The sequence below is a fragment of the Pelophylax lessonae genome, assembly GCF_965119305.1.
Source record: "Pelophylax lessonae genome assembly, chromosome: 3".
Lineage (NCBI taxonomy): Eukaryota > Metazoa > Chordata > Amphibia > Anura > Ranidae > Pelophylax > Pelophylax lessonae.
The window spans coordinates 36,364,613-36,377,382 of NC_138770.1; the positions used below are offsets into that span (position 1 = coordinate 36,364,613).

The 12,770-nt window shown below is 47.3% G+C and overlaps 3 protein-coding genes across 5 annotated transcripts in view; 2 read left to right on the forward strand and 1 right to left on the reverse strand.

Moving 5' to 3' along the window:
• Positions 1 to 2,208, forward strand: part of LOC309550720 (uncharacterized protein) — a 590,048-nt gene extending 587,840 nt beyond the window's left edge. For 2 of the 3 annotated variants that reach the window (XM_082251055.1, XM_082251057.1), the window contains one exon: positions 1,195 to 2,208. In XM_082251055.1, coding sequence (XP_082107181.1) covers positions 1,195 to 2,189 — 995 coding nt within the window. In that variant the 3' untranslated portion in view covers positions 2,190 to 2,208. Of the gene's footprint in view, positions 1 to 331; positions 450 to 1,194 lie in introns of those variants that run through there. The other variant, XM_082251056.1, reaches the window with a different exon arrangement.
• The window catches only part of LOC309550702 (uncharacterized protein), a 975,511-nt gene that overhangs the window by 833,117 nt on the left and 129,624 nt on the right, over positions 1 to 12,770 (reverse strand). The window lies entirely within an intron of this gene.
• LOC309549980 (uncharacterized protein) overlaps positions 1 to 12,770 on the forward strand; it is a 94,754-nt gene that overhangs the window by 5,651 nt on the left and 76,333 nt on the right. The window lies entirely within an intron of this gene.

Here is a 12,770-nt window from a genome sequence, read left to right on the forward strand (position 1 = left end):
TATTGTTGTTAAAGAAGAGTATAAAGAGGAGGATGAGGAGTATGGAGTGACGGAGGAGTTTTTAGAAGGACAAAAGGATATGATGGAGCCACCTAATACCAGGAACCCACCAGAGAGATGTCCCCATCCTCTGTATTCCCGGGATTCCACACAGGAAGGTCACACCATCCCTCAATGTTACAAGGTTGGTGGGTTTGAGCTTATAAAAAAACAGACTCATGGAGACAATGTGTGGATTTTTATGTGATGTCGCAATAATAAAGCATCAATTTTACAGATTATATTCTCTCTTATTTTCGTGATTTAGAGTGGAGATGCAATCAATATAGAATTTGAGGTTAAAGCAGAAGAAGAAGAGATGTATGTGAGGGATGATCAGCAGTCTATGGAGGAGGATGGAATAACGGGGACATTTATAGAGGAGGACACTCCTACAGAGATCAGCACAGGTGGGTCATTAACACTAAATACATTCCTCCACCCATACTGCTCACTGATTGGTCCAGAGTAGGGCGGGGACTGGGTGATATCAGCCTGTAATACCCTGGTCACTTTCCTGAGCTGTGTTCCCCCGTCCTGTATTCCTGTATTTTTCTCTGATAATCTTCCTTCTCTGTGCTGCAGACACAATTTATGTATCTAGAATGGATTTATGGGAATTCTGCGGTTCAACTGGGGTTATACATGTTGATAATAATGTGAGAACATCCTCAAACTTTGTAACCTTAAACAAAAAGTGATAATGAGGGAGGAGTCAATAACCCAATGATGGAGGTCTTCAGGATCAGTCCAGTCTTCATCTTGGTTGTTCTCCCCCCCCATCCTCACTCTCTGACCTCTGGTGGGGCTCAGCTTTGCTGGTATTCATGACTAAATCATGGACTAAATAAGGAAGTGCAGGACTTCTTGTGTTAGGAAGATGGCAATGAGTGATAGAGGGGGAGGGGACACTCGTCCTATAATCCCCTCATCACTGTCACTCCTATAAAAGACAGTTCTCATTGTTTCCTCACTCTCTGACTAAGGTCCATGAATAAAGAAATGAACTGGTAGGAGATCAGAGGATCCATTTACTAGTTACCTTGAGGGTGGAATTGTAAGATCCTCAGAGACAAAGCTGTATGTGGGCGGAGTCCTGGTTTAGGGGAACCAATCTGCTCATGTCTAGTAATAATCTTTTTATTTATATTTTAGTAGATGGACGGGAGATGAGGAAAACCTCAGAGGATTGTCTCACTTTGTCTCCAGACTGTAAAGTAGAAGATGAGGACATCACACAGTATAGTCCAGAAGAAAACCCGGCTACCTCAAATGTCCATCCGGCACCACACAGTGTAGATGGACCATCGTATTCCTCTTATCCTGAGGAACCTCAGACTGTGAGGCACAGTGCCGCCCTTCCAACAGATAAGAAGTTTTCATGTACCGAGTGCGGGAAGTGTTTTCGTTCTAAATCCCAACTTAATGTGCATAAAATAACTCACACGGGAGAGAAGCCGTTTTCCTGTTCTGAGTGTGGGAAATGTTTTTCACATAAGTCTCATCTTTACAGACATCAGAGATTACACAGGGGGGAGAAGCCGCATTCCTGTCCTGAGTGCGGAAAATGTTTTTCAGACAAGTCCCATCTTAACACACATCAGAGATCTCACACAGGTGAGAAACCATATTCCTGTTCTGAGTGCGGGAAAAGTTATTCAGACAAGTTCCATCTTTACACACATCAGGGATCTCACACAGGGGAGAAGCCATATTCCTGTCCTGAGTGCGGGAAATGTTTTTCACAGAAGTCCAGTCTTTACAGACATCAGAGATCTCACACGGGGGAGAAGCCACTTTTCTGTCCTGAGTGCGGGAAATGTTTTTCACAGAAGTCCAGTCTTTACAGACATCAGAGATCTCACAGTGGGGAGAAGAAGTATTCCTGTCCTGAGTGCGGGAAATGTTTTTCACAAGCATCCCATCTTCAAATTCATCAGAGATCCCACACAGGTGAGAAGCCATATTCCTGTTCTGATTGTGGGAAATCTTTTGTACAAAAATCACATCTTGTCACACATCAAAGGCTTCACACGGGGGAAAAACCGTACTCCTGTTCTGAGTGTGGGAAATGTTTTTCAGACAAGTCTAGTTTTTACAGACATCAGAGATCTCACATGGGGGAGAAGCCGTATTCCTTTCCTGAGTGAGGAAATTGTTAGTCACTGGAGTCTTCCTGTACATCAGGGATCCCACACATCCCTCGAGGTGTATTAGTGAGTGCGGGAAATGTCTTCTATATAAATTTTGCTGGCCATGGCCATCACAGCTCTCATGTGGGGAAGAAGCACAGCCTGATATACACCTCAGATATACTCCATGGCTGATCTTCATCAAACATTATATATACTGTGTGTGTATGTATGTGTATGTATGTATGTATGTGTGTATATATATATATATATGTATATATATGTATATATGTATGTGTGTGTGTGTGTATATATAGGCAGAAGTGACATCAGATGCCGCTCTGTTCCTCCAAGGCCATAGAGCCGAGTGGGGGCTATCTTGCCCTCGCTCAGATTCCTGCCCAGCCACACAGAGGATCAGATCGGTTCCGGGTTAACTGAAAGGTTCGGTAAGCCCAGAGATGACGGGGAAGCGGCGACTCTCTCTCTGCCTATAAAAGTGGTCCATGGTGTATACACTGTCGGGACCACTTTTATTAGACCCCTAATTGCCCACTGTTTAAAATGGTACTGGGGTTAGGGCAGCTAGGTGCTACCCTAACCCCAGTATTTAACGTCAAAGTAATTACGTATATATATATATATATATATATATATATATATATATATATATACATATACTGTGGGCAGTCGGCAAGTGGATAAATTAATGTAACACCCACCAATCATAGATATTGACTTCTAAATAAGAAAAAAAAAACACACTTCATTAACCACTTAAGCCCCGGAGGATTTTCCTGCTCAAAGACCAGAGCCTATTTTGCGATTCAGCACTGCGTGAATTTAACGGACAATTGCGAGTTCGTGCGACGCTGTACCCAAATTAAATTGACGTCCTTTTTTTCCCACAAACAGAGCTTTCTTTTGGTGCTATTTGATCACCTGTACGATTTGTACTTTTTGCGCTATAAACAAAAAAAAAAAAAGGGCGACAATTTTGAAAAAATTAACAATATTTTTCACATTTTTTTATTATCTGAAATTCCCAAATTTCCCCCCCCCCCCCAAAAAAAAATGTAAAATTCAAAATTTTTTAACATTTTAGGCCAATTTGTTTTTTGCTACAAATTTTCGGTAAAAAAAAAATCGCAATAAGCGTTTTTGGATTGGTTTGCGCAAAAGTTATTGCGTTTACTAACTACAGGAAAGATTTATGTCATTTTTATTGTTTTTTTTTTTAACTAGTAATGGCGGCGACCTGCAATTTTTTATTTTTTTTTTGCGGGACTGCGACATTGCGGCGGACAGATCGGACTCTTGACTGACATTTTTGACACTTTTGGGAGTACCAGTGACATTACTACAGTAATCAGTGCTATACATATGCACTGTTAACTGTAAAAATGACACTGGCAGGGAAGGGGTTAACTTTATTAGTGATCAAGGGGTTAAGTGTGTCTAACTGTAAAGGGGCGTGGCTTGTGATGTAACCACAAAGACATACGATCCTACATAGCAGGATCGTATGATCTCTGCAGTTACACCAGGGAGAATGACGGACAGCTTTGTTTACATCAGCCGCCTGCCTTTCTCCCTCTCCAGCGGGAGATCGCGAGTGACCGGTGGACATCGGAGCCACCGGTCACTCGCGCGGGGATGTCAGGGAACGAGCGGGAGCGCGGCGGCGCGCGCTCGCCCCCAAGAGGCTCCCCCATAGCAGCGGATGGCGGGCACTCCGTGGATACATCACCAGATTTACATCATTATTCTATGCATATAATACCTCCTAATCTTGGGATCTTCTTTGGAATACCAAGACTACCATTGCTTATGTGTTTGGAGATTCCTGCTATTATAAGCTTTTATCAAGAATATATATTTACCTCTGGATTCTTCCGTAGCATTTGGACCTTTTTCTTTTTAAAGGGTTCCCTTGCAGCTTAATTTATTATTACAGGCCCACCTACTAGAGGGGTGAATACTTTTCTTATCTTTATACCCGAGTATCACACTCAACAACCCTTAATATAGTTGTCATTTTCTGGCTATACTACTTCCTTGATGGACCCACATTGAACGCGTCGACCATCCCGATTTATCAGCCTTTTAATAAATTCAGTAATAAGATTTACTCCTGATGAAGCAGCATCCTGAAACGTGTTGAGCTAACACACTGACTACTACCGTACAGTATTACGGCCACGCCGATATCCCCTGAGTGGTCTCTGGTATTTATCATTGTCCCCTTAGGGGATTTTTGACTTTATGACGGTAGTTAATATTAGGGTTTATGGTTTTATGGTATGTTCATGTAACCATGCATGGCCTGTCTTGTTGGTTTTTAAATATTGTATGTTTCCTTTTTTTGTATCAATAAACTATGATATTTTTTTTTATACACGTGCCTATAAAGTCCATATTTTCACGTTTAGTTCCAATATATGGCAAGAACTTGCCCTATCAACTTTAGCAGTAGTATTGGTTGTGTCGGTAAAGAATAGTTAGAATGAACAGATGGGGGGGGGGGGGTTAGTTGTTAAGGGGGTTAACAGGATATACTGTGGAAATGGAGGCGGAGTTAGTCGCTAGACTAACTGGTAGTCCAAGTACTGGTTTAAGGTAAAGGAGGTCAAGAGTTAATTGTGAATTTCGGTTATATTTGTAATTTAATCACTTTACGACCGCCCGCCACAGTTATACTGCGGCAGGCAGCCGCTCCTGCGCATACCGCCATAGCTATACGTCGGTCGCCCGAAGGCAGCCTAGGGAGGGAGCTCGTCAGCGGGGAAGCCGATGCACCGGGCAGGCAGCTCCGATTGCCGCCTGATATCCGCGCTCGCTCCCCGCTGAGAGAGGACGGTCGGCTGTTGTAAACACAGCTGACGGGGCTTTAGTTTTGTGCAGTGTACAGGGCTTTAGTTTTGTGCAGTCAGTGTAGTATACAGGCATACCCCAATTTTTTGGATATGTTGTAGTCCTGGGTCCCCTCTCTGTGCTCCCCAAGTTTTGTGTGCCTGTCACTTATTGTTTGTGAGCAGTGCCATGTCAAGCTGACCAAGATTTTCCATAGACGCCAATGTTAAAGACAGGGAGCAGTGCCATGCCAAGCTGACCAATATTTCCCATAGACGCCAATTTTATAGATGGGTCCCCATACGCTTTTTATGGCAATAACTTGCATATAATCCTTTAAAATGAGGACTTTTGATTTTTCATGTTCGTGTCCCATAGGCTTTAATAGAGTTTGCATGTTCGCTAGAACTTTTTCCTTGTTCGAGATGTTCTGGTGCGAACCAAACGGGGATGTTCAGCCCATCACCTTTTTTGAGTTCTCTCAGAAGAGTAGAGCGTTTCTTGGGTAAATTCAGTCCCTTTACATTGTGCGATATTACTGTAGGGGAATTCCCCAAGGAGGAGTAGACAATCACAAAGATTCAGGAAGAAAGGAATTAATGTTGGCTCTGCAAAATAGACTACAAGATCCTGTTTTTATTTGATGTTTAAAGAGAGAGGGAGGGTAGTGGTGAGAAGAGTAACGATGAAGAGAAGGTGAAAGGTAGAGAGTAGGAAAGAAGTAGAGGAAGAAGGAGAAAATTCAAAACACTTTAAGATAGTAGTCACTATCACAAAAGTTCACAATGAGTGTGCCCTGAGCTTGAGTGTCCTATGCTTAAGGTCACTTTGTGGGGATGATGGGAGTCTAAGGAGCTTGTAGTTCCTTTGAAATTCGGCAGTACTAAATTCAACTGATTTGAACAACAGAACCTCAAAACAAAACATATATACCCAAAAAACAGCGCTCGCAAAATAATAAATAATACAATAAAAATAAATAATATCATCTACATATTCTAATGCTAAATATGTGCATAAGGTGCCCTGTGAAAAAAAAGTATAATGATTATATAAAAGTGCATCAAATATTGATGTGCTGAATACAGAGTAAAAACTTATACTGAAATATATCAAAAAGTGCCAACAATACTCAAAGTCCACAATAATAGCCCAAATAATTGGTTTTTTTCCACAGTTATAATCTATAAAGTGCTGTATATCTTAAGGTGGCAATTTTCAAGGTGCAATGGTGCTCCACACAGTGACGGTGCTTCCAGCCCCCCTGAGGGAATCCACTCACCGGTGCTCAAAAGTAAATGAGCCTTTAGTAATATGGACCGATGCTTCTCCAGTCCTGGCATACACAGACCTCCCCTTCAGTATCTCCGGTATCACTCGAAAAAGGATGAGCCAGACATAGTGAAGCCCGTAATATAAATTTATTAATAATAAGATAAAAGCTACTCACAATAAGGTACAGTATAAGATAATCGGCAGAAGAAAAATTAATTAACCGCAAACCCACAGCTCCACCCCCGGAACGCAGCCGGCATGCGTTCCACAGGATCCAGGAAGTGACGTATTACGGTAGCAGTTCACCGGAAGTGTGTCAAAACAAAACGCACAGCCTATAAAAGCTAGAATTCTAAAATAATAAATGAATCTGCCAGTTAAGGTAATATTGTTGCATAGCATTACTGGCGAGTATAGAAATGAAACCAGAGGATCAGACCATCTATCTTTGCAGTCGTGTCTGCCAACCCACCCGCAGGGGTGTAAAAGCTGAGGTAGCAGCAGGGAGGGTGAGGTCTACATTACAAGCAGTTCCAGAATTGCCAAAGTATGTGTGCTGAAAGTCTGGGGTAAGAGGGTGCTTTTTTATGTTTTATTTGGAGAACTTGGATTGGAGAAGATAATTAGTAGGATACTCCAAATTAACTAGAGCAGACACTGAGTAGAACCATGCAGCAGGCTGTACAGAATAAAGCATGTCCCTTTGTAGCAGAAGAAATGTAGTGGACTTTGCCTCTTGAAGACACTAGCCAGTATCCCCTTTAGCTTGCACCCAGTATGCTGACTCCTAGCATAAAGAAGGGGATTTTAACAGCATCGGTCCCAGGGATCCCCTTGTGGGGGTCTGTACTTGCAAGGCTCCTTTAGCACACTTGGCAGCCTTCCTCAGTAATGGCAGACACAGGATCTGTGGATATACTCCTTCAGTCAGCTTCCAAGAGAACAATGGGTTTCCGCTTCAGGCCCTCAGGTCTCCTACCTGAGGCCGCATGGCAGCCTTCACTGAGGAGAGGCAGCACCTAGACCTCTCCCTGTAGAGATAGATTGGACCTCAAGCCCATGTGCTCTTCAGATATGAATACAGGTACTCCATATGCCTCGGGGGCACATGCCCTTCTGGTATTTGATCAATACTGGGTTTTTTATTTTTTGTGCTATAAATAAAAAAAGACTGAAAATATCGTGAAAAAACGCATTTTTCTTTGTTTCTGTCATACAATTTTGCAAATTAGTCATTTTTCTTCACAAATTTTGGCCAAAATTTATAATGCTACTTATCTTTGGTAAAAATAACCCAAGTAAGTGTATATTATTTGGTCTTTGTGAAAGTTATAGAGTCCAAAAGCTATGGTGCGAATCATTGAAAATTGATCACACTTGATCACACCTGATGTACTGAAGGCCTATCTCATTTCTTGAGACACTAAAAAGTCAGGAAAGTACAAATACCCCCCAAATTACCCCTTTTTGGAAAGTAGACATTCCAAGGTATTTAATAAGGGGCATGGTGAGTTTTTTGAAGTTGTAATTTTTTCCCACAATGCTTTGCAAAATGAAGATTTCTCTTACGTCCTCCGACAGTCGCCGCCTCTTCATATTCGTCACATATGGGGTATTAGACTTTGCTCCGAAGGAGTAGCTAGGCAACAGAATATGTTAATAAAGCTTTTAACATATCCAACATATCCCACCCTCAAGGGGTGGTCCCCTCAGTCAATACCCTCCTACTTCCTGCAACCATATCTCAGTTTTAATGTCTAGCTTGTCAGGAGTGGCTGGCTCTCTCTGTGCTGGGACTTTATGTCCCAGACTCTTTCTTCTTTTTAATATTTTGTTTGAGTTTTTCTCTCTACCTTTACTTAGCTGTTGTTTTATCAGCGTTAGTTAGTTCTTCGGACGAAGAGGATCATGCGGACTGGGTCTCGGGCTGATCCCCCTGGTCGCAGGTCGTGGGTCAGTGGCTTCCCAGTCTGCCATCGAGCGTTCAGCCAGGTAACGCTCCTGGCATAGTGAACGACCCATCCCTGTTCGGTGCAGGGATGCTTGGTGAGGTGGCTACCTCACTGGACGCTGTGCGGTTTCTTAACCCACGTTCGGAGCGTCTTGTTGTATGCGACTCTCCCTGCCTCATGTGTAGCGGCTTGTTCGCCTGTGCGGGTCCCCCACACCGTGGTGAGGTAAGTGTATTTATGTGGGGACCTGTCTGTCTGGAGGGGTGTCAGTCTGGGACTGTGTAACCTGCCTCTATTCACACTGTTTGTCTCCCTATCTCTCGGCTGCATGCTGTGGGCTGCAAGGGGGGGGGGAGTTGTGTGGCACTATGGGTGTCAGCATGATCAGTGTGGAAAGCTGTGTGCTGTGGGGCATGTTTTATGGCATGTTTGGGCACTTACAGCGATCGCTGCAGCGATCGGTTCTGTTTTTTTACATACAGACATGTGTGCATTACTGCACTGTGGAGCGACGGTTTCGGCGCCAAAAGACGCCATTTTGCCTGCCCTCGCTCCGGCCGCATGTTTTACATGCATGGCGGCCATTTTCTTGTAGCCTCCATAGGTTTACATAGAGCGCCCTAGCAGCATCACTTCCTCTTCCCAGGAACACCGATCGAGGCAGCAGCAGCGGCGAGAGTCTCCTCAGGTTTTATCCTTCTGTTTCTTGCTATCCATTGCCTGTGTTCAGTTTACATATCCCTGTGGGGGTCTCATTGTGCTTAGTGTGACGCGGTGGGCTGCGCTTGCCGCGCTTGCTGAAAGGGGCAGTTAACCCTTGGTTGTCTGGCATTACAGGGGCAATGGATTCTCAGGAGGGCAAATTTCCTACAGTATTGGTGGAAAGCCAGGGGACCGCTGCTTCCCCCCCAGGGGGGGATTTAGCCACTATTGTGGCTGGCCTTGCTGCTCAGGTGCAAATGCTGGTGGCTGCTCAATCTACCAAAAGGCCCAGAGTTGTGCTCTCCTCTGATTCTGAGGGTGAAGGTGATGGGGCTGTTCTAGCAGGGGCTTCCCTATCGGGGTCCCGCTCCTCTCTTGATCTAGTGGGGTCTGAGGTGGAGGCTGAAGTTGAGGGGGTTGATAATTCTCCCCCTGGCTCGCCTGAAGAGCTTGCAATCATGGATGAGTTGATTGCTTCTATTAAGCAAACGCTGCGTTTGCAGGACGAAGTGTGTCCCCCCGCTGCCTTGGCGGCTTATGGGACGCAGAGGAAACGCAGGACGCCACAGGTTTTCCCCTGCAATGCTGATTTTCAGCGCGCTGTTAAGGATCAATGACGCGATCTGCGCAAACCTTTTGCGGTACCAAGTAGATTCAAGCTGCATTATCCTTTTTCACCTGCCACTGATGAAAGGTGGTGCGTGCCTCCACCAGTGGATCATGCGATTGCGGTTTTGAACAAGGCCACTGCGATTCCTGCAGAGGGTTCACCCATTTTCCGTGATGCCACAGATAGGAGACTGGAGTCTCTGGCCCGTCATACGTATTCTGTTACGGGTTCTATGCTTAAAGCTCTGTTTGCTTCTCTCATGGCGGCCCAGGCGATCGCAAGTTGGACGCAGATGCTTAGGCGCGTCTTGGTGGCCGACTCGGCCTCGCCGGCGACCCTGGATATGGTGGATCAGATCCACCAGGGTGTCATGTATCTGTGTGATGCGGACCTGGACCTGATTCCGTTGGCTGCACGGGTGCACAGTGTGGCGGTGTTGTCTCGCCGCCTGGTTTGGTTAAAATGTTGGTCGGTGGACCAATCTTCGCGTAAGACCTTAGCCAATCTGCCTTATGATGGGTCTCGCCTTTTTGGGGAGTCCCTGGATGTGTTGATTAAGGGAATCACCGGGGGTAAGAGCACTCTCTTGCCCCATTTCCCCAAGGCTAAGGGGGCTTCTGGGAAGAAGCATGCTAATTTTCGGCCCCCTCAGGGGTCCTTTCGTGCCTTTCGGCCGCACTACAAGGGCAAGCCGTTCAAAGGTCAAGGCTCTCAGAAGAAGCCCTGGTCTGGTAAGCAGAAGTCCGGCCAATCTGGACCTGCAGCCCATAACAGTTCGGCCTGAAGGGGCGCCCTCACCCAGTTTTGGGGTGGGGGGACGCTTGCTCGGTTTTCTTCAGCCCTGGTTGGCCCGTGTGCGGGACAGATGGGTTCAGGAAATCGTTCGGTCTGGTTACAAGATCGAGTTTCTCTCTCGGCCGGAGAGCAGATTTTTTCCTTCAAATCTTCAACTGTCTCCGGAGCGCCTGCGGGACCTACACCTGGCGGTGCAGGACCTGAGGGCTCAGGGAGTGGTGGTTCCGGTGCCTCATCGGGACAGATTTCGGGGGTTTTATTCAAACCTGTTCACCGTGCCCAGGAAGGAGGGCAAGGTTCGTCCGATTCTGGACTTGAAGGCTCTGAACTGCTCTGTGCGGGTTCGCAAGTTCCGCATGGAATCCCTGCAGTCGGTGGTGGCTGCCCTGGTTCCGGGGGAATTCATGGCCTCCATCGATTTGAAGGATGCGTATCTTCACATCCCCATCTTCGAGGGTCACCAGAGGTACCTTCGATTTGCCATTGCGGAGGATCACTACCAGTTCGTGGCGTTGCCTTTTGGCCTTGCCTCGGCTCCGCGGGTCTTCACCAAGGTGCTTGCACCGGTTCTGGCATTATTGAGGGCCCAGGGCATTTCTGTCCTGGGGTATCTGGACGACATTCTGGTTCGGTCTGCGACCAGCCTGGGTCTGGAGCAGGACCTGTCTGTCACGATGCAAACTCTGCAGGAGTTTGGTTGGACGATAAATTTTCCAAAGTCGGCACTGAGTCCGTCTGTTCGTCTCCCCTACCTGGGAATGATTTTGGACTCGGTGCAGGCGAAGGTCTTCCGGCCGGAAGACAAACTCAGAACTCTTCAGGAGGAAGTCAGGTCCCTCCGGGATGTTCCGCAATCGTCTCTACGGACGTGCATGAGATGTCTGGGATTGATGGTCTCGGCCTTCGAGGCGATTCCCTTCGCCCAGTTTCACACGCGGGGTCTCCAAGCGGAGATCCTGTCCAAGTGGGACGGGCGACCTCAATCTCTGGATCTTCAGATCTCGTTGAGTCATCGCACCAGAAAAGACCTTCTGTGGTGGCTCCAGTCCCCGATGGTGTCCGGGGGCAAGTCGTTTCGTCCTATCTCGTGGACGGTAATCACCACGGATGCCAGCCTGTCGGGCTGGGGTGGTGTTCTGGGCGTTCTGTCCGCCCAGGGAACTTGGTCGGAGGGGGAGTCCTCCCTTCCGATCAACATTCTGGAATTGCGTGCGATAAGTCTCTGTCTTCGTCGCTGGACGGACCGGCTGCAGGGCTGCCCGGTTCGGGTGCAGACGGACAATGCCACGGCGGTGGCCTACCTCAACCACCAAGGGGGCACCAGGAGTGCCCGAGCGGCTCGGGAAGTGGCCGACATTCTATCTTGGGCCGAGACTCATGTCCCGGCGATAACGGCGGTTCACATTCCGGGGGTGGAGAACTGGCAGGCGGACTATCTGAGTCGCCAGACCCTGGATCAGGGGGAATGGTCCCTCCACCCGGCTGTCTTCCAGATGTTGTGCGCGAAGTGGGGTCTTCCAGATGTGGACCTGTTCGCGTCTCGTCTCAACAACAAGGTGAGGAGGTTCGTGGCACGGACGCGCGACCCTCGGGCAGACGCGTCGGACGCGTTAGTGGCCCCGTGGCATCAGTACAGACTGATGTATGCGTTTCCACCGATCCAGTTGCTGTCCAGGTTCCTTCGCAGGTTTCAATCGGAACGCAACACGGTGATTCTTGTGGCACCGGACTGGCCTCGCCGGTCCTGGTACGCAGACTTCGTGAATCTGGCGGTCGACGCCCCGTGGCGTCTGCCTCTTCGAGACGATCTACTGTCTCAAGGACCGATATACCATCCTGCTTTACAGTCGCTGGCTTTGACGGCCTGGCTGTTGAAACCGAGGTCCTGAAGGAGGGGGGTCTCTCTCCGGAGGTCGTTCATACTTTAATCAACGCGAGGAAGTCTTCCTCTGGGAAGGTTTACTACCGTACTTGGAAGGCCTATTTTGCCTGGTGTGAGTCCAGGGGTTTTCACCCCGCACGTACTCGGTGTCCCGTGTGCTGTCTTTCCTTCAAGCGGGTGTTGATCAGCGCTTGGCGCTGGCTACGATAAAGGGTCAGGTGTCTGCTCTGGCCGTTCTGTTTCAACGTCCCGTGGCATACAACCTTTTGGTTGGCACCTTTATTCAGGGTGTGCGGCATCTGGTTCCTCCTAGGAGGGATCCTCTGCCCCCTTGGGACTTGAATCTCGTGCTATCTGTGTTACAACATGCTCCTTTTGAACAGATCAGGGAGATCTCGTTGTCTATGTTATCCAAAAAGGTCGCCTTTTTGGTGGCGATCACTTCGGCTCGCAGAGTGTCGGAACTGGCGGCTTTGTCCTGCAAGTCTCCGTACTTGGTTATTCATTTGGATAAGGTGGTCTTGCGACCT